At 40.6% G+C, this 19,294-nt stretch overlaps 1 protein-coding gene across 3 annotated transcripts in view; it reads right to left on the bottom strand.

Moving 5' to 3' along the window:
- Positions 1-19,294, bottom strand: part of LOC123266848 (synaptotagmin-7-like) — a 286,342-nt gene that overhangs the window by 91,359 nt on the left and 175,689 nt on the right. For all 3 annotated transcript variants that reach the window (XM_044731296.1, XM_044731298.1, XM_044731297.1), the window contains one exon: positions 18,249-18,396. In XM_044731296.1, coding sequence (XP_044587231.1) covers positions 18,249-18,396 — 148 coding nt within the window. The remainder of the gene's footprint in view (positions 1-18,248; positions 18,397-19,294) is intronic.

The raw sequence follows: 19,294 nt of genomic DNA, 5'->3' as shown, positions 1-19,294 counted from the left end.
TGATAGTTGGGATGTCTTCAGAATTGAGCTGCTCCAACTTGTAGGTGAATACCAGCTGTTGGGGAAACAACGTAGTAACAATCTTCTCTAGGAGTTGTGGACACGTAGGTGATGGCATTGGTTGGCATTTCAAGTGGGTCATAACCACCTTATACGGTCTGCCCCATGGATCTTTCTCGACTTCTGCGACCAGTTCCTTCCAGCAACGTCTTTTGCTTTCTTTGATGGCTCTGTTCAGTTCTCGACGGGCCTTTTTATACTCTGCCAACAGCTCTGCGGAGTTAGATCGTCTGTAGCCACGCTGAGACTTTCTTCTTTTTTTAAGACACTTTGAGCGTAGAATGCTAATGTGATCGTTCCACCAGTGCACTGAAGGTCTTGAATTTATGCGACGTTTCCGAGACATACTAGCGTCGCAAGCCTGGGTGACTCTTCTCATTAGGTCCTTGGTCTTCTCTTCAGCAGTTTCTACGATGATCGGATTGCAGTCTAAGGCTACTACTAAAGCAGTGGGGTCGAGAGACTTAACTTTCCACCCAACCGCGCTAGCGCTCCTGTTGTCTCTTGTTAGTTTCTGGCCAGTTGATATTTCCCATAGTATCGCACTATGGTCGCTGGCTGTATAGATGTTCAATACTTTCCAAGAAAAACCTCTTCGAGCTAAGCAACTGCTGACAAATGTAAGGTCGACAGTTGAGTTTGCCTCTCCCTTAGTATACGTTGGCGTGTCACCGGTATTAAGAAGGATCACGTCCAGAGTGGCCATTGCCTCGAGAAGTGCTTTTCCACGTGTATTAGTGAACTTGCTGCCCCAGTCTGTTGCCCAGGAATTGAAGTCACCAGCTATTGCCACGGGAAAGTGTTTTCTTGCGTCCTCAGTTAGCCGATCAAGGAAGTCTTCAAAATGCTCATTAGAGAGACTAGGTGGTGCATAGCAACTGTAGAAGCGGAGGCCATCTACCCATGCTGCTACGAAGCCAGCTTCTTTATTGTTGACTGTTCTCTGAAAAGGACATTTACCGCAGGACCAGATGACGGCTTTGTTAGTGCTGTCGGATTCCCAGGGTTGGTTACTCAGATGTCTATAAGGCTCACTTATAAGTGCTACATCTGCCTCTAATTCGCGCACAGTTTGCATGAGCAGGTCATGCGCAGCCTCACAATGATTGAGGTTGAGCTGCACTATCTTCATGTTCTTGGCTTCGTTATCTTCTGGAGCGCTTCTTGGAAGATGGGGCATCTGTTCGTGCCTGCATGGTGAGCCGCCTTTTCTACGCCGTGCCGTTCAAAGCACAGTGCACATTTAGCTGGATTTTTACAATCAGCAATTTTGTGTCCTTCTTTTCCGCACCTTATGCAGAGCTTAGACCGGTCGACTTCGCTTTTGCACTGCGATCCGAAGTGCCCAAAGTGCCAGCATTTGAAGCATTGTATGGGTCTCTTCGTTGCTCTCATTCGGCAATTAGACCAGCCTATCCTTATTTTGCAGTTTCCCTCCAGTAACTTTTGTGCTGCAGCTGCTGGTAGTGACACTGTGGCTGTCTGTGTACCCCTAAAGGCTTTACGGATCTTGATTGCCTCTAGTGGGATTTCACAACTTTCTCCAGCTTCCCTCTTTAGAGCGGTCTGAATATGCTCTTTCGTCGTGTCGTCATCGACATCTCGGATCTCGATGGTCTCCTGTGGCCCTTTGCAAATCACTTTGGCCTCCTCCTTAAGGATGTCCGCGATCGTCTTTTGCAGACCTTGGCCTTTGTCAGTGCTCTTCCTCGAAATCGTAATCAACAAGTCCCCACTTCTGGTCTTGTTGATCTTATCCACAGTTGAACGAACCTGCTCATCTGGGACGTCCTGCTTTATACGACGCAGAATCTCGGCATACTTTGTTTTCTCGGCCGGGCGGATGATCAGTGCGTCGGGTCTGATCCATTTGCGTGGTTTTTTCCGCTTAGGCTCTGGCCTGGGCTCCTTCGGCGGCTGTTTTGAGAGTTGCTCTCTAGCTAGCCTTCTCTTCTCCTTCTTAGACTGTACTTTTTCCCAGTCAGTCGTCTTCTTGGGTTCGTCGCCCTGCCCTGCCAGTCGTTGGGGAGGGCTTTTTTTCAAGTCCTTCTTCTTTGTGACTTTGTCGGTTGGCTCTGGCGAATCTCGGTCCTTTCTCTTTCCAGACCTTGTGTCAGTTTCACCCTTGTCCTCAGCAGCAGATTCACCGTCACCGTCGGCTCCAGTGTCCATTGCTTCTTCCGTCTCAGTTTCAGTTTCAATGCGGCGTCGTGATGACTGCCATTCCTCGTCCAGTTTCTTGAATCTTCCAAGAGCATTGACTACACCGGTTGTCTTGGTCTTTATCTCCTTGTGGATATTGACCTTAGTTTGGACAAACTCTTGCAGCTCAATGGTCAGCTTCTCAAGGCGCTCCAACGCTTGCGTTCTCTTCATGTCAGCGCTTGCTTCAATCGCTGCTTGTTGAGCATGAAGCCCGTTTCTATTCTTGTTTGTTTCCTGTAAGTTACTCATACTTTTTTGATTTACCAGCGCATCGTACGGAGTGGAGCGGGTTGCCATAACTAGGAACGGGTGTACCCTCGGAGATAGTACTCCTACCCCAGTTCCCTGAGGCCTAGCCGACACTTAGCCAGTCCCGGAATACACGGACGGACTAGACTCGCTCGGAGCGGTGAAGATTCCGATCTCTAACACTCACTGCGTACTTCCTGATCAAGGCCCGAAGTGGCTGGCTCCTGATCCACTGCTGCAACTTTCACCTCGGCAGAGCAAGCTCACATCAGCCGTGGCCTGCATCGTCGGAAACTACGATACAGGTTCCGGACACTCCCAGTGAGTTACAGCAGGAACCAATCGTCTTGCTAGGTCAGTTAGTGTGACCAACCCATTAAAGGGGAGTTTTGTCCACGGGAGCTTATTTTGTTTGGTTATTTTGCTTGGCTCCTACCCGCTGTACCTCATCAACTAAGAGATTAAGTGTCATCCAAGGACAGCGAGCGTTCTCCCATCCGCTCGGGGAGACGCGCCCGGTAGCAGTATCTCTTCTGCCTTGAGTGTGTGTGTGTGTGTGTGTGTGTGTGTGCGTGCGTGCGTGTGTGTGTATTTTTTTTTTTTTTTTGTTTTAAGGGTAGGGAATCCTTTTTACGAATTATAGGCATAGTTGTTTGGCCTGGATATGTGGCGACTCGACGCAGTGTCATACTAAAACTCGACGCTAGCACCCCTACCCACTACACCCTAAACCCCTTTTCCTCTTTTCCCTAATCCCTCATGGAAACCGCCGTTAGGCATTACTTCGTTAGGGGAGGATCAAGCTACTGCTCTTTCTTCTGGTAGCTAAGGTGTTATTTTACCTTTCTTCTAGTTGTTGTCATTTGCTCTTCTTCTTTTGATGGAACGCAAGTCTATGAGGACTTCTATTGCAAATGTGCTGATGGCGTTCCAGGAGGCTCTTGATGACAACATTGCTTCTACTATTGTCTCTGGTTGGATTTTCTTTTTAAGGATCATCTCCAGCTCATCTCGCTGTGGGTAAAATCGTGGGCATTCAAAGAAAACGTGCTTCGCGTCTTCATTGATTCCTGGGCAGGACGGGCACTCCGGTGAATCATCATGCTTGAAGCGGTGAAGCTACGTCTGAAAACATCCATGTCCTGACAACAACTGCGTCAGATAGTAATTGACCTCGCTATGACTTCGGTTTAGCCAAACGTCGATCTTCGGTATGAGACGGTGTGTTCATCTTCCTGTTGTCGCGGCCTCCCACTGCGATTGCCATCGTGCGATGCTGTTCTGCCGTTCTTTAGTTCTGAGTTCCTCGGCACTTAGTGTGGTTGTCCTCTTTCGTTGGTAAAGGTTCCGTCTTTCCTCAGCTAGAACTGTGTGTGTGTGTGTGTGTGTGTGTGTGTGTGTGTGTCTGTGTTTTTTTTTTTTTTTAGGAGGGGGGGGGAATCCTTCTTACGGATTCTAGGCATAGCTGTTTGGCCTGGATATGTGGCGACTCGACGCAGCGTCATACTAGAACTCGACGCTGACGCCTAAACCCCTTTCTCTCCGATCCCCCATGGTACCGCCGTAAGGCATTTCTTCGCGGGGGGAGGAATTAGCTGCCGCTCTTCCTTCTGGTGGCTAAGATGTTATTTCTTCCTTCTAGATTCTGTCTTTCGCTCTTTTCCTTTCAGTAGATTGCAACTCGGTAAGCACTTTTGTAGCAAAAGTGCTTGTGGCGTTCCAGGCAACTTCTGACGACAACATTGCTTCTACTATTGACTCTGGTTTGGTTCTCTTTTTCAGAATCTTCCCCAACTCATCGCGCTGTTGGTTGAAACGTGGACACACAAAGAAAACATGCTCCGCATCTTCATTGACCCCTGGACAGGACGGGCACTCTGGGGTATCATCGTGCTTAAAGCGGTGAAGATACTTCCGGTAACATCCGTGTCCTGATAAAATCTGCGTTAAATAATAGTTGATCTCACCGTGACTCCGGCTGAACCACACATCTCTGAAGCATTCCAGTCTTGTTGCCATCTTGCGATGCTGTGTTGCCGTTCTTCCCTTCTAAGTTCTTCAGGGCTCAGTGTGGTTGACCTTTTTCGTTGATATAGGTTCCGTCTTTCCTCAGCTAGGACTCTGAGAGGCAGAGTACCGGAAATAACACACACTGCTTCCTCTGATATTGTGCGGGAGGCGCTAGCTACTCGTAGGGCACTCAGTCGATATACTGGTCCAGCCTTTCTCCATGATTCTTGCGTCTTTAATGCGTCGGCCCAAATGGATATTCCGTAAGTGAGCACCGATGTGACTACTGATGACAATAATAGCATCCTGCTCTGTTTTGGGCCTCCGACGTTCGGCATCAGTCGTGCGAGACTAGCCCTCACTACTGACGCTTTGGCACTGACATGTTCCACTTGCTGCTTGAAGTTGAGTCGGGCATCTAGCATCACTCCCAAATATCGGATATAAGGTTGTGATGTGATTTCTTGTTCGCCGACTTTCAGCTTAATGGTCTCTACAACTTTTCTGCTGGTAATAAGTACTGCCTCAGTCTTGTGTTGCGCCAGTTGCAGGTTCACTGCATCCATCCACCGGTAAACGTGCTCAAAAGTGAGATCGAACATATGATTTAACCCGTCAAGGTGTTTGGCAACGATCACTACGGCTACGTCATCTGCATATGTTACGAGTTTGACGTTTCTTGGCAGAGTTAGTCTTAATAGCCCGTCATACATAATGTTCCACAGGAGCGGGCCTAGAACTGCACCTTGTGGTACCCCTCCAGTAATATCATACTCCCTCGGACCGTTCTTCGTGTCATACTTCAGGATCCTGTTTTCAAAGTAGCTTGCTACGATCTTAAGCAGGTATTCTGATACATTCTTCTCTTGGAGGGCCTGCATGATGCATTTCCAATTGGCGGAGTTGAAGGCGTTTCTGATGTCTAGTGTCGCCACCAGACAATACTTCTTCGTTCCACCTTTTCATCTGGTTCTTGCGATTGCTTCCTTGGCCGTATCAACAACCTGTTTGATTGCGTCCAGGGTTGATCGTCCTTTCCGGAATCCATACTGATTGTCTGCAAGGAGTGGGTCGACTACTGCTTCAATTCTCTGATGAATTATGCGCTCAAATATCTTACCCGCCGTATCTAGCATGCAAAGTGGTCGGTAAGATGACGGTTCTTCTGGTGGTTTCTTCCCTTTAGGTAACAGTACCAATCGTTGCTGTTTCCACTTACGAGGAAATGTCCCCTCCTTGAGGCATGCATTATAAGCGTCGAGGAATAATGTTGGAGCTGCCTTTATGATGGTTTTCAAGGCTATATTAGGGATTCCGTCCAATCCCGGTGCTTTATTATTCCCTACACGGTTACAGGCCTCCAGCAGTTCTTCTTCAGTGACAGGTGGAATGTCTTCCAGTTCGCCTGGCGCCAACTGGTAATCGAAGTTGCGTTGCTGTGGGAACAGTGCAGTGACGATTTTCTGAAGAAGTTGAGGACACGTAGGTGATGGCATTTGTTGTTTTTTCAGGTGGGTCATAACCACATTATAAGGCCTATCCCACACGTCTTTATTCACCTCGTCTATAAGCTCTTTCCAGCATCTTCTTTTGCTCTCTTTGATGGCTTTATTCAGTTCACGACGCGCCTTTTTGTACTCTGCGATCAGCTCCGCAGAGTTAGGTCATCGATAGCCACGCTGGGATATTCTTCTTTTCTTTAGACACTCTTTCCGAAGAACACTGATGTGGTCGTTCCACCAGTGCACTGCCGGGCGTTGGCTTATGCTGTGTTTCCGGACCATACTGGCGTCACAGGCCTGGACAACTCTTTTCATCAGGTCCTTGGTAATTTCTTCTGCGGATCCAGTAGTAATCGGTTCACTATTAAGGGCTATTACCAATGTGCTTGTGTCAAAAGGCTTCACTTTCCATCCAATGGTATTGAATGACTTGATTGGTCTTCTTGTATTCCGGTCATGTGATATTTCCCAGAGAATTGCCTTGTGGTCACTGGCTGTGTAGATATCCATCACCTTCCAGTCGTATTTCCCACTGATGAGGCTGCTGCTGACGAAAGTGAGATCTACGATAGAGCTTGCTTCTCCTTTAGTATAGGTTGGCGTATCACCACTGTTGAGCTGGACTACATCTAGTGTAGAGAAAGCTTCTAGGAGTGCTTTTCCTCGCGCATTTGTCTGCTTGCTGCCCCAGTCTACTGCCCAGGAGTTGAAGTCACCGGCAATCGCGACCGGATAATGCTGCTTGGCGTCCTCAGTCAGTTTGTCCAAGAATTCAGTGAATTCAACAATGGATAGGCTAGATGGTGCATAACAGCTGTAGAAACGGATGCCGTTAACTGTTGCTGCTACAAAGCCGGCATTATCATTGTTAACTACACTCTGGAAGGGATGCTTACCACAAGACCAGATGACAGCCTTGGTGGTGCTGTCAGATTCCCAAGGCTGGGTATTCAGGTATCTGTATGGCTCTGCTATCATTACTAAGTCTAACTCTAGTTCTCTTGCTGTTTACATAAGCAGATCATGTGCAGCTTCGCAATGGTTTAGGTTTAGCTGCAATATCTTCATGTCTGTTTGTTTGTTATCTTCTGGAGTGCCTCTTTTAATACTGGGCACCTGGTTGCGCCGGCATGATGAGCCGAGTTCTCCGCACTTTGATCCGCGCATAATACACATTTCGCTGGGTTTTTGCATTCAGCAATCTTGTGTCCCTCTTGTCCGCACCTAATACATAGCTTAGACCGATCCACATTGCTCTTGCACTGGGATCCAAGATGTCCAAAGTGCCAGCACTTGAAACATTGGATTGGTCTCCTCGTAGCTCTGATTCGGCAGTTGGTCCAGCCGATCCGGACTTTACCGCTTCCTGTCAATATCTTGCGCGTTGCAGCTGCTGGTAGTGTCACAACAGCTGTCTGAGTACCTCTGTAGGCCTTATGAATCTTAATTGTCCCTAGTGGTATCTCGCAGGTTTCTCCGATTTCCGTTTGCAAGGCAGCCTGAATATCCTCCTTGGTTGTGGTACCGTCAAGATCTCGGATTTCGACGTATTCTTGTGGCCCTTTGCAAATTACCTTCGCGTCTTCTTGGAGGATGTCCGCGATGGTCTTCTGTAAGGCTTGGCCTCGGTCAGCGCTCTTCCTCGAAAGCGTAATCAGCAAGCTCCCGGTCCTAGTTCTTTGGATCTTATCCACTGTAGTACGGACCTGTTCATCAGGGACGTCCTGCTTTATTCGCTTCAGAATTTCAGCATACTTTGCCGTCTCTGCGGGGCGGATGATCAGTGCGTCCGGCCTGATCCGTTTGCGCGGTTCTTTCCGATTAGGCTCTGGCCTGGACTCCTTCGGCGGTTGCTTCTGGAGCTTTTCTACTGCTTGCTCTCTCTTGGCCTTCCTTGACTGGACTTTTTGCCATTCATTCACCTCCTTTTTTCCGCCGTTCTGTGTTACCGCGTTTTTCGGGGGACTTGGTTTAAGGTCCTTCTTCTTCTTAGTACGGCTGGTCATTGAGTCTGGGGAATTTCGTTCTTTCCTTTTCCCGGGCCTGATATCAGTTCCAGTTTCCTCTCCGTCTTCGACAACTGACTCGACGTCACCCTCGCCACCTGTGTCCATCTCCTCGACAAACGTGTCGGCTTTTGCTGGTGAAACCGCTGTCACACTCGTCTTCATCACGATATTACCGTGTTGTTGTTGGATCTCCTGCCATTTTTGGTCCAGTTTTTTGAACCTTCTCAGGGCACTGCAGATGTTCGTTGACTTCGACTTGATCTCCTTGTGGACATTTTGCTTGGTTTGGAGAAAGTCCTGCAGTCCACTGACTAGCTTCTCCAGATGTGCCAGTGCATCTGTCCTCTTCATCTTTGCACTAAGTAGCAGTGCGTCTTGCTGGGCATGAGGCCCGTTTTCACTCTTGTTTGTTTCCTGTGCATTACTCATACTTTTTAGTTTACCAGCGCATCGTACGGAGTGGAGCGGTTTGCCATAACTAGGAACGGGTGTACCCTCGGAGATAGTACTCCTACCCCAGTTCTCTGAGGCCTAGCCGACACTTAGCCAGTCCCGGAATACACGGACGGACTAGACTCGCTCGGAGCGGTGAAGATTCCGATCTCTAACACTCACTGCGTACTTCCTGATCAAGGCCCGAAGTGGCTGGCTCCTGATCCACTGCTGCAACTTACACCTCGGTAGAGCAAGCTCACATCAGCCGTGGCCTGCATCGTCGGAAACTATGATACAGGTTTCGGTCACTCCCAGTGGGTCGCAGCAGAGAACGATCGTCTTGTTAGGTCAGTTAGTGCGACCAACCCATTAAAGGGGAGTTTTGTCCACGGGAGTGTATTTTGTTTGGTTATTTTGCTTGGCTCCTACCCGCTGTACCTCATCAACTAAGAGATTAAGTGTCATCCAAGGACAGCGAGCGTTCTCCCATCCGCTCGGGGAGACGCGCCCGGTAGCAGTATCTCTTCTGCCCCGAGTGTGTGTGTGTGTGTGTGTGTGTGTGTGTGTGTGTAAGTATGTAAACCTCTTATAACTTTTGAACAGTTAAACCGATTTTATCGCAGTTGGTGTTATTCGAAAGGGCTTCGCCAAACTTGGATTTTAAATACAATTTGGACTGATTCGGACCGATAGATTTCGAAAAATCTGAAAAAAACCGTTCGAGAGATATCGTGCAGGAAAGAAAACCCAAAAAAGGGTTTTTTCGGAATTACTTCGAAATTTCTGGTTTGACCAATTAAAACTTAGAAATTCTTTATGAGGCTTAAAAAACTGCGTAGAATGCCGCCAGCCGCGTAAAAATCGGTTCATTCATTCAAAAGTTATTGTGGTTTGAAAATTCAAAAAATAGTGTTCTATGTACTTTTTATCAGACTTTTGAGCTTAAAGAGCTCAAAAGCATAAAAGAGGTATCTTTTTGAGCTTGGAGAACTCAAAATAACACACAGCATGTATTTTTGAGCTCGACGAGCTCAAAAACTTCGTAGGTGCAATTTTAAGCGCCCAGGTATTAACGGAATTAGCGGGAAGTTGCAGGGATGGTCTTTAGGGTCAACCGTTTTCCTAATTTTTTTTTAATAAATTTTCAAAACGCTGCTTTCATTTTCATGTTTATTTTTAGACCACTTCAAAACTTGGCCGAAACATGTTTTTTTCCGAATGTTGGTTCAAAAAATTTGTTATTATTGGATTTGTGGACTGGACACTGTCCAGAAGCTGTAACTGCTGTCAAACCCTCTTATAAGAATTTGGAAATAATGATAATACCAAAAGGAACAACTGGAAATATTCAGCCACTTGATGTTTTCGGATTCAGAATATGGAAAAACTTTGTCAAACATTTTTCTGACAGTGTATTATTGATGGGTCAAGATTTGAATTTACATTTAAGAAATAAAATCATTAAAATACAATCGCTTACTTATTATCAACTTTCATCTCCTCGATCTAGAGATCTTTTCAAGTACTCTTGGTTCAAAAGTGTTTACGTTGAGATAAAACCAAACGAATTCGAAAATCCTGTAAGTTTTGCATTTGGAGATCGTTGTAATACCCATTGTAAAATTCCAGGATGTAAAAATTTAGCGGTCATTCGTTGTTCTTTGTGTAAAAAGTCATTGTGTCTTGAAAATTTTTTCGATCAATATCATAAATATAGTACATATCACGAATGAAATAGTCACACATTTCATATACATTATTAATGAATGAAAAGATGAATTAGTTTTCTTATAACCTTATATTATTGAATAATCTGATGACTTTGTTTAGATTCTTCGAGATGAATATTATGTTAGATCGAGAGAAAAGAACGTGTAATTTAGCAAACTATAGTTGTGTGTATTGTTTTCATGAAAAAGAATCGATAATGAAAAGAAGAAATAAAATTATTACTGCTGATAAGTGTGATAAAGTAATTATCAATAAAGGATGATTTAAATCTTGAATTTTAAATTTCCATAATTAATGAAAAAACACGTATTTTCTATTTTTTAGAGCTCTTTCGATCGCCGTTGGTCCAGTTGAAAAATAATGAGTACTTTTTTTTTTATTAAACTTTTGTCATCTTTATTGATTATAAAAACTATTTGATATTAATTTTCTAAAATCCATTTATATATATTTTTCATCATTTTTCATGTAGATTATGACCCACTTGGTCGTTTGCAAAAATGACTGCAAGTATTTGAAACCAGCAATTGACCCTCTAAGGGGGTTAACTTTGGGGGTGGATTTCACCCCCTAAAAATGTTTTTCCGTCGATCAAAAAAATACGTGTCTCTTAGATTTTGATGTAGAATAACATATTTCAGCGGTATTGAAATCGGAGGTGGACACCTGAGAACCTTTCCTTGTTAGTTTTGCACCTGTCAATGGAACAAAATTCATTTTTTTAATTTAATATATAAATTATATCAATAAATGTGAGAATAGAAGATAAAAAAAATCTGTAGAATCAATCAGTAGAGCCGGTAAAAAGTTATTCCAAAAAAAATGACTGAAGAGGAAAATCTTTCTAATTTGGATTTTATGTCTGATGGTGAGTCAGAACACAGTGATGTTACGGCCCCGTGTAACTCGTACATAGTTCTTTGTACATAAATATGTAATTTTTGTGACTTAAAAATTAAATAAGCTGAATCAAAGAAAGAGGAATTATTTGAACGGGTTAAAATACCCTTAGTTAGGCTTGAGACATTATCTCTATTCTCTGGAAAAAGAGAAACCATATTAATATTAAAATTACACCGGTTGATAAAGTTAAACATACGTTGGTGGATACACTACACATGTCGTATAATATTGGTAGCTATACGCACCTGATATATACTATACGCACCTGATATATACTATACGCACCTGATATATACTAGTATTAGTGAAGACACGACACGTGCCGCTATTGTCTCCCCTCCTTTACCATAAGACAAGTAACTAAGTCAGGAGTCATGCAATACTCATACAGTACCGTCGGTATTATTCACAAATACTAAAAAACTAGATTAATGTCGAACTAGCCAATCAGAGCGCTTAGCAACTAACCGACCATAAATGTTAAGATCTCCACGGAACTACAGCACATGCGCACTCAACGAAATTCACCGTTTTTAATTAATTACAGTTAACGTAATTATTTTTATGATATGAAAATTTACCAAAACATATTTTTCCTATTTTCAATCAAATCCAAAGGAAAAGATAGGGTAGTTTCGCTACCAGGGATGAATAATAATTATTAAATAATTTCTACCCTAGTTATCGTTTCTAATTAATTATTATTAACGTAATTAATCTTATAATGTGAACCTTTGCCAAAATATAGTTCTCTTATTCTTCAATCAATTCAAAGAAAAAGATAATAACTAATTAGCAGTTTTCTTGCAATTTCACCATTTCAAGAATCGATGGTACGTGTCAGTACGGGCTAGTATGACTATAATAACCCCAACCGCGAGCAACAGATCGGGCAGTAACAATTATTAAATTGGGAGGGCTCGTTTGGCCGTACCGTAGTCAAAATTAGTAATCCGGAAGGGCTTGCTCCGATATGGCCGCGGTCAAAAATTAGTAAACCGGAAGGGCTTAATCAGACATGGGGACAGTAAGAATTATTTACCCAGGAGGACTTGTTTGAGCGTAACAATAGTAAAAATTATTAATCTGACAGAATTTTTTTGGACAGTAGTAAAAATTACTAATTCGGAATACTAATAATCGGTTTTAGTTCAATCATACCCACCAACGTTCGTACGTTCCGTAGCTTCATTTGTTTTAATTATTCTACTATTACGTTCAGTAAAAGAACTCAACGAGTTACATTTCCTTAATCAATTTATAAAAGTTTTCTTTAAACCAAATTATATCCTAACCAGCCAAACTATCAAGCAGTCAATTATTTTTCGTTGTTACCAGGTATAGTATATTACACACCTAGGGAAGTAAAGTGTAATATTAATGTCAAGCATAAGTAACCATAGTACATTTCTCACCTAGGGCAGGAAAATAAGAAATGTCTCAGATCACATGTAATTGCCGAGGCGAAGCCGAGGTCAACAAACATGTGATCTGAGGTTTTCTTATTTACTTCCCGCGGAGTGTATACTATTTTTTTGCTCGACGAAGGCAGGAAGCGGCAACTTTGTTGAGCGCAGCGGGCCGAAAGTTGAATTAATTAAATTTCATTGTGGATAACATTCTTTTATTCTAAAACCATAATTAAAACTATAAATTAATTTTTCGTTTATCATACATTAAGTAGGGATTTATAATCACGATCAATAATATTCAAAGAAATCCATTCAGGTAAGGAGATAATTGTCATCTACGTTGTAGTCTACTATTGACAGATATAATTCTTTCCTATCTCTTTTTATCGTCTATACCGTGTCTATCATTATTCGCTCGTGCCTGACCATCACTTAAATAACAGTTCAATTCCTCAGTATTCCTCCTTTTTCTTAACAAAATCTAATACTTCATTATTTGTCCAAAATTCGCGTAATACTGACATACGATTATTTACAGGCGTGGTTCCCGCCTCCCGAGACATATAATCTTCAGTGATTAGTCTCAAATTTAAGGAACTGTTGATAGGTTACTCCATTAACACCCGGACGTAACAGTGAACATAATTCTGATTCAGAACAATCAGCAGCAGACTTCGATGATGACAGTGATACAGATACAGATGTGAAGAAGGTATTATAAGCCGGGCGGCGGAGGGGTGTGACGAGCGACGGCACCGCGGGCCTCATCGACGGACCAAGCAAGCTACCGCTACCGCGACCGCGTCGACTGCCCGTGCTACGGCATTTATGTATTTAGTTTTAGTTTTGTTTATGAATTGAATTATTATCTTAATTATTAATTATTATTGGTTATTATTATTTTTATTTGTTATCAATTAATTATTCATAATCATTGGAAACGACGTTGAAAAGTAAAAAAGGAATTTGTTAGTTCGCTATCGCCGCAATAAATGGCGTCGCTTGTTCGCTCGCAGTAAAAATCGCCGAGCTAATATAAGCGAAACCGCGTCGTTATAATTTTTGTTCGTTCAAAGAACAAAAATTGACTTTATCTGAAATTAATAATTGATTAAAATATTTCGAATAAATTCGAAATATCCAATTAATAATTAATTTCTAAGTCCCAGCGACTATTTAATATGGGAAAATAATTTTACGAAAATTATTTATTTTGTATGAAGATTATTTTCTAAGTGTCGTGGATGAATTTGTATGGAAATGTATTTTGATTGGAATTTATGAAATCTGTTAAATTGATTGAATGAATTTAATATTTAATTTCGGAAATTTGAATAAAAACTTAGAAACTTTTGGGGATTTCCCGAAGTTCGACGGCGAGCGATAGGTGGCGATAATTCGCCAATAATTTTCGCTATTAGTAATAATTTTCGGGTTGATAAAGCCTGAAAATCATCCGCCGTTGAGCATCCTCTCTCTGGGGTTAATTTCTCGTCTAGAGACTTCTGGCCGAGGAATTAAAAGAGGGTCCACTCTACCTGGTGCGGACTACCACAGGTAAGTGAACTTATCTCCTACGAGAAAAGGCGACTCTCCACCTGGAGGCCTTCAGCCAAAAGGTGGCAACCACATCCGATTAGGTGGGGCGAGGAGGATTTTATTCACTCTCGCCTTGGGAATCGCGAAGTAGGGCCTGCGGGGTGGCACTAGTCACCCGTCAGGAATCGGGCACCAGAGGGCCGACGGAAGGGAATTAGCGACGCGTTTTTGTAAACAACGGGAGTATGATATTACCGAAGTCGGTAATGATATTAGTAAACGCCATGTATGTATGGGTTTTGTTTAATTAATCGCCGTTATTGTAAAATGTATAAATTTAATGTTTTGTTTATTATAGTAAAGTTTCTTTTTTTTTTTTGATAATTATAATTAAATTTTTGAGTTTAATTAATTTAGATTTACCCTCGTTAGAATCCTGGACTCCGGCGAGCTTAAATCGAGCCTGGGGTAAAGATACGTCAAAAAGTACCCGTTACACAGGTAACAATAACAATAAGTCGGTAAAAAATAAAGCTGTCAATATCAAATATGTTCTCGGCAAGGATAAAAGTACTTGGTGGTTCAGTGATCCTCCTAATCCGAAGGTTCGAACTCAAAAACAAAATATTGTCACCGGTTTGCCTGGACCTACAGAACTGAACAAAAATTCAAAAACACCAAAAGATTGTTGGAATTTATTTTTGCCGGCTGAAACTATTGAACAAATTGTTGCTTATACCAACATTTTTTTGAAAAAACTGCGCTCGTCGAAGAAAAGGAAAACTGATATTCAACCAACGTCTTATGTTAAAATTAATGCTATGATTGGATTGTTATACTTGCTAGGTGTTCACAAAGATTCTCGTGTTAGTTTGAAAGAGCTTTAGGCAACTGACGGGACGGCTCCTGATTGTTATCGTGCTGTAATGTCTAGGTCTCGATTCTGCACCTTGTTATCGGCATTAAAGTTTGATAATATCAATGACCACGAGGAACGCAAAAAAGTGGACAATTTAGCACCAATTTAAGAATTTTCAGATAGTTTCATTGAGCGTTGCCAGCAGAATTATACTCCAGGTGAATACTTGACCATTGATGAGATGCTTCAAGCTTTCCGTGGTAGATGTAAATTTCGTCAATATACAGGGTGTCCCAGAACTAACGGACGCCATTGTAGCATCTGATAAACAAAATAATTCTGAGACGAAAAGTCCTTAGGTATTTTTCAATCAGACGCATAGATAATTAATTATTAATTAAAATAACGTCCTTTTATGCGTTAGAGAGAGAGCACTAGTGTCCAGTCAAGTGCGTTCAAAACGAAGACGCTTGCACGTGTGAATGTGTAAGTAAATATGTGTGACTACGTTAGCTATAGACGCTAGTTAGTCACACAGTTAGTTGTGTCCTTGTTTGGCACGTACTTTACTGGACACTGGCGCTCTTTCTCTAACAAATAAAGAGACATTATTTTTAATTCGTTACTTCTGGGACACCCTGTATTGCGAATAAGCCTGTACGATATGGAATAAAAATTTATTCTATGGCTGACTCTAAAGGATTCTACACGTACAACATGGAAATTTACTGTGGTAAACAGCCATCAGGTCCACATGTAAAATTTAACTCAGCGATTGATATTGTCAAAAGACTAATTGCTCCGATACTTAATACAGGAAGAAATATCACATGTGACCGACAATAGCGTGTTAGTTTCATACATACCCAAAAAATCAAAAAATGTTTTGATGTATTCCACTATGCATAATTCCGCGAGCACTGACAATAGTACTGGAGAAAAAATGATGCCAGAGATTATCACCTTTTATAATAAGACAAAAGCTGGCGTGGATGTTGTTGATCAGCTTCAAGGAGATTACAACGTTGCTCGTGACACGCGTCAATTGCCAATGGTTGTATTTTACGCAGTCTTGAATATTGCTGGTATAAACTCAAGAATTATTTATGAAGAAAATGTGGGGAAGAAAATTGTTCGAAGAGACTTTTTACGTCAACTGTTTTTTCAACTAGTGCAACCACAGTTGGTCCTTCGTAGTCAGTTGCCTAATTTAAAGTTAGAATTACGATCTATTATTTTAAGAATTGGTAATATTAAGCCAGAAAAATAAACGCATGTGTCCAGCCGTCGTTTGTGCTGTTATTGTCCACGCAGAGCTAATAGTTACACAACTCAAAGTTGCTCATATTGCACCAATCATCATGTGCAATGAACATACAGTGAGATATTGTACTGATTGTGATTCGAATCTGATTTCATAGGATGACTTGTAATTTAGATTTTAGGTAAAAATCCAATATTATATAAATCTGGTCACTTTTTCCAAAAAATGATGCGTAATTACCAAAGAATATTGCTAAGTACTTAATATATATCGTATTTTAGCGTAGTCGTGCAGAAATGTAGAGACAGATAGAGAGAGAGAGAAGTTACTTTTCGATACTTGTGCGAGGTAAATCCCTACAGTAAAAATATATAAGTGTGTGAAGTTAGTCAATAGTCGAAACTCAAGCAAAAAAATGAGACCTGATTCCTTATTGGTCGAAATTAAGGCGCGCGCGTAGCGCGCTATTTAAATTTCTAGTTAACTAAACTATACATTGCCAGAAATAGTATTCTTTGCGCCCTCTATGTGTTGCTCGAAAATCCAACTTTCGCGGCAATTTGAGGCAAAAAAAAAATTTAAGAATATTTTATTTTTTTTAACTATCGTCTAATCTTTTGAAAAATCTTAAAAAAATATATATTGTAGGTCAATGTTAGAGTAATACGTGCAAAAAAAAAAACTAAGGTGTACCATACGTTTTTGGCATAAAAAAATTTTTTTTTAAATATAATCGCATTTTTACCCATGACCAACTTACCCGTTTATCGAGCGAATTTTTCTAGGAATACTAATTAGTGATATCTTAAAACCCATAAGCACTGTTTTTAATATTGTTAAGTAGATTCGAAGAAAAATAGATTTAAAAAAAAAAACTTTTTTTTTTTTACTCAAAAACGCGTGATATTTCAGAGTTGAAACTGGGCTGCGACGTTGTCCACAGTATAAGGTATTTCAGAAAAAAAAATTAGCTCGATTGCAATGGTGGCATTTTACCCAGGCTTATATGGCGAGAGCCTTCTATGTCAACTTAATTTCTATTTATGAAACGCAATTTTCTTTAGCAAATTATTTGTTTGCTTATGTCATTGGAATTTTTTTTTAAAGATGACTAACTTTCTTATTTAAGCTAAAGAACTATACGTAATTATGAAAATATATTTCTTAGTGCTTAATTAAAATGTTACAATAGTCAAAACATTGTGATTTTCTTGTGACTAAAGGTTATTTACTGATTGTTGATAACATTTAGCGTAATTTTAAACTATGAAACGTTAATTATTATTATTTATTTTAAAAAACTAATTTATGTTGAATGTTTTCAGAATGATCATCGTTAATCTGTTGAAAATATGTTTCTTTCAATTTGTGTGAATACAATAAATTAATTGCATGATAAAAAAATTTTGTGATTGTTATTTTTTTACCCAAAATGATCATTTTTATTAAGAAAAATAAAATACTCAAGTCAATATAATAGAATTGTATAACTTCAAATTAGTTCATAAAGTTTAAAATTTCGCTCTTCGCGCTTGCGCAAATTTTAAATTTCGCTCTTGGCGCTTGCGCAATAGCGTGAGATTTTCTTTCATCACAACAGTAATGACTGTTATACGAAAGACAACCGGTACGAAGGGTTAACCACTATCGTCTTTATGTGTCACAACTGCACACAATACTCCGAGTTTACTCCCCATATACGCCGGCTATACTTCGGCGTTACGCTGAGTTTTGGACGAGTTTCTACAGAGTTTTATCGGTGGCACCAAAACCGCTAGGGTAATAAAATAAGTTTCATTTCATGATATATATTATAATTTAAATCTTTCATCTAAATCGAATTATTTAACGAGTATTTTATAATCAATGTGAGTGGTAAGATACAAATAATTTACTATGAAGTTATTATATATAAAGTCTAGCAGAGAAGTTGATCATAACTTTCTGGTTAATTTTTGGCCAATTATAATATGCAAAAATTGTTTTTGCACATTATAATTTTCTATAACTAATGTAATCAAAAACTAATCTTAGGTTTATATTTTTTTCCACTAAAAGTAAAAATCTTACTGAAGTATCTTTTGTGTTCTGGGATTGCTTAGCTTGTTGTCCTATTGTTGGCGATTTTGCATCATTAATTCCACTGTTTATTACCGATCCAGCTTCTGGATTGTAACTTCCAGCACCAGGGGACTTACTTCCAGAGCTATTCGATCCTCTATAAACAAAAGACCAGAGTCATTTATTATTTAATTTATTATATTGTAAGGTAATATGAGCACTAAATTTTTAAAAATTTTATATTATAGTATATTACACACCATGGGCAGTAAATAAGAAAGCCTCAGATCACATGTTTATTGACGTCGGCTTCGCCTGGGATAACAATTACATGTGATCTGAGACATTTCTTACTTTACTTCCCTAGGTGTGTAATTTACTATTTCTCCTCGAAGGAGGCGAAAAGCGGCATTTTCGTTGAGCGAAGCGGGATTTTATATCAGAATGATGTAAAAATAACATCACATGTTTTGACATCATAATAAGATCATAGGGAAGGTCAATTTTACGTCAAACTTGTCAAAATCTTGTGACATTCTTATGACATTCGACCGACATCAGATGAATGTCATGTGTTCACTGGGAAGCATTCAGCTTGGCATAGACTTTTTGTTTGTGGAGCTACGTCAATTGCTTTCTCTAGAGTTTCATATATGCCATATATCTCATCCACAAAGCGAGAATCTATCATCAGAGCGATTGCTAGCTGAAGTCTGTGACCATTATCCTCAAGAATCTTGATTGACCCACAGTATACACTAGGGTAATTCAGAAAATGGAAATAATTTTTTTTTTCTTTCAAACAGGCTCAGAATTTTTATTTTGGTGTAAAAAGACACCAGTTAAAATTTGAGCTCTTATTATCGATATTAAAATAGTCTTCATCGCATTTTTTTAATTGCCATAAGAATAACATGGGAAAAATTATTTTTGCTTCTTATGATTTTTATACCACTTAAACGACGAATTGATTAATAAATCAGTTTTATAGTCTTTGTAGAAAATTTAACGTTCTATAAAAAAGATCTGATAACATTTTTTGATTAGTCCACACG

The sequence above is a fragment of the Cotesia glomerata genome, linkage group LG6, assembly GCF_020080835.1.
Source record: "Cotesia glomerata isolate CgM1 linkage group LG6, MPM_Cglom_v2.3, whole genome shotgun sequence".
Taxonomy (NCBI): Eukaryota; Metazoa; Arthropoda; class Insecta; order Hymenoptera; family Braconidae; genus Cotesia; species Cotesia glomerata.
This window is presented reverse-complemented; position numbering and strand designations above follow the sequence as displayed.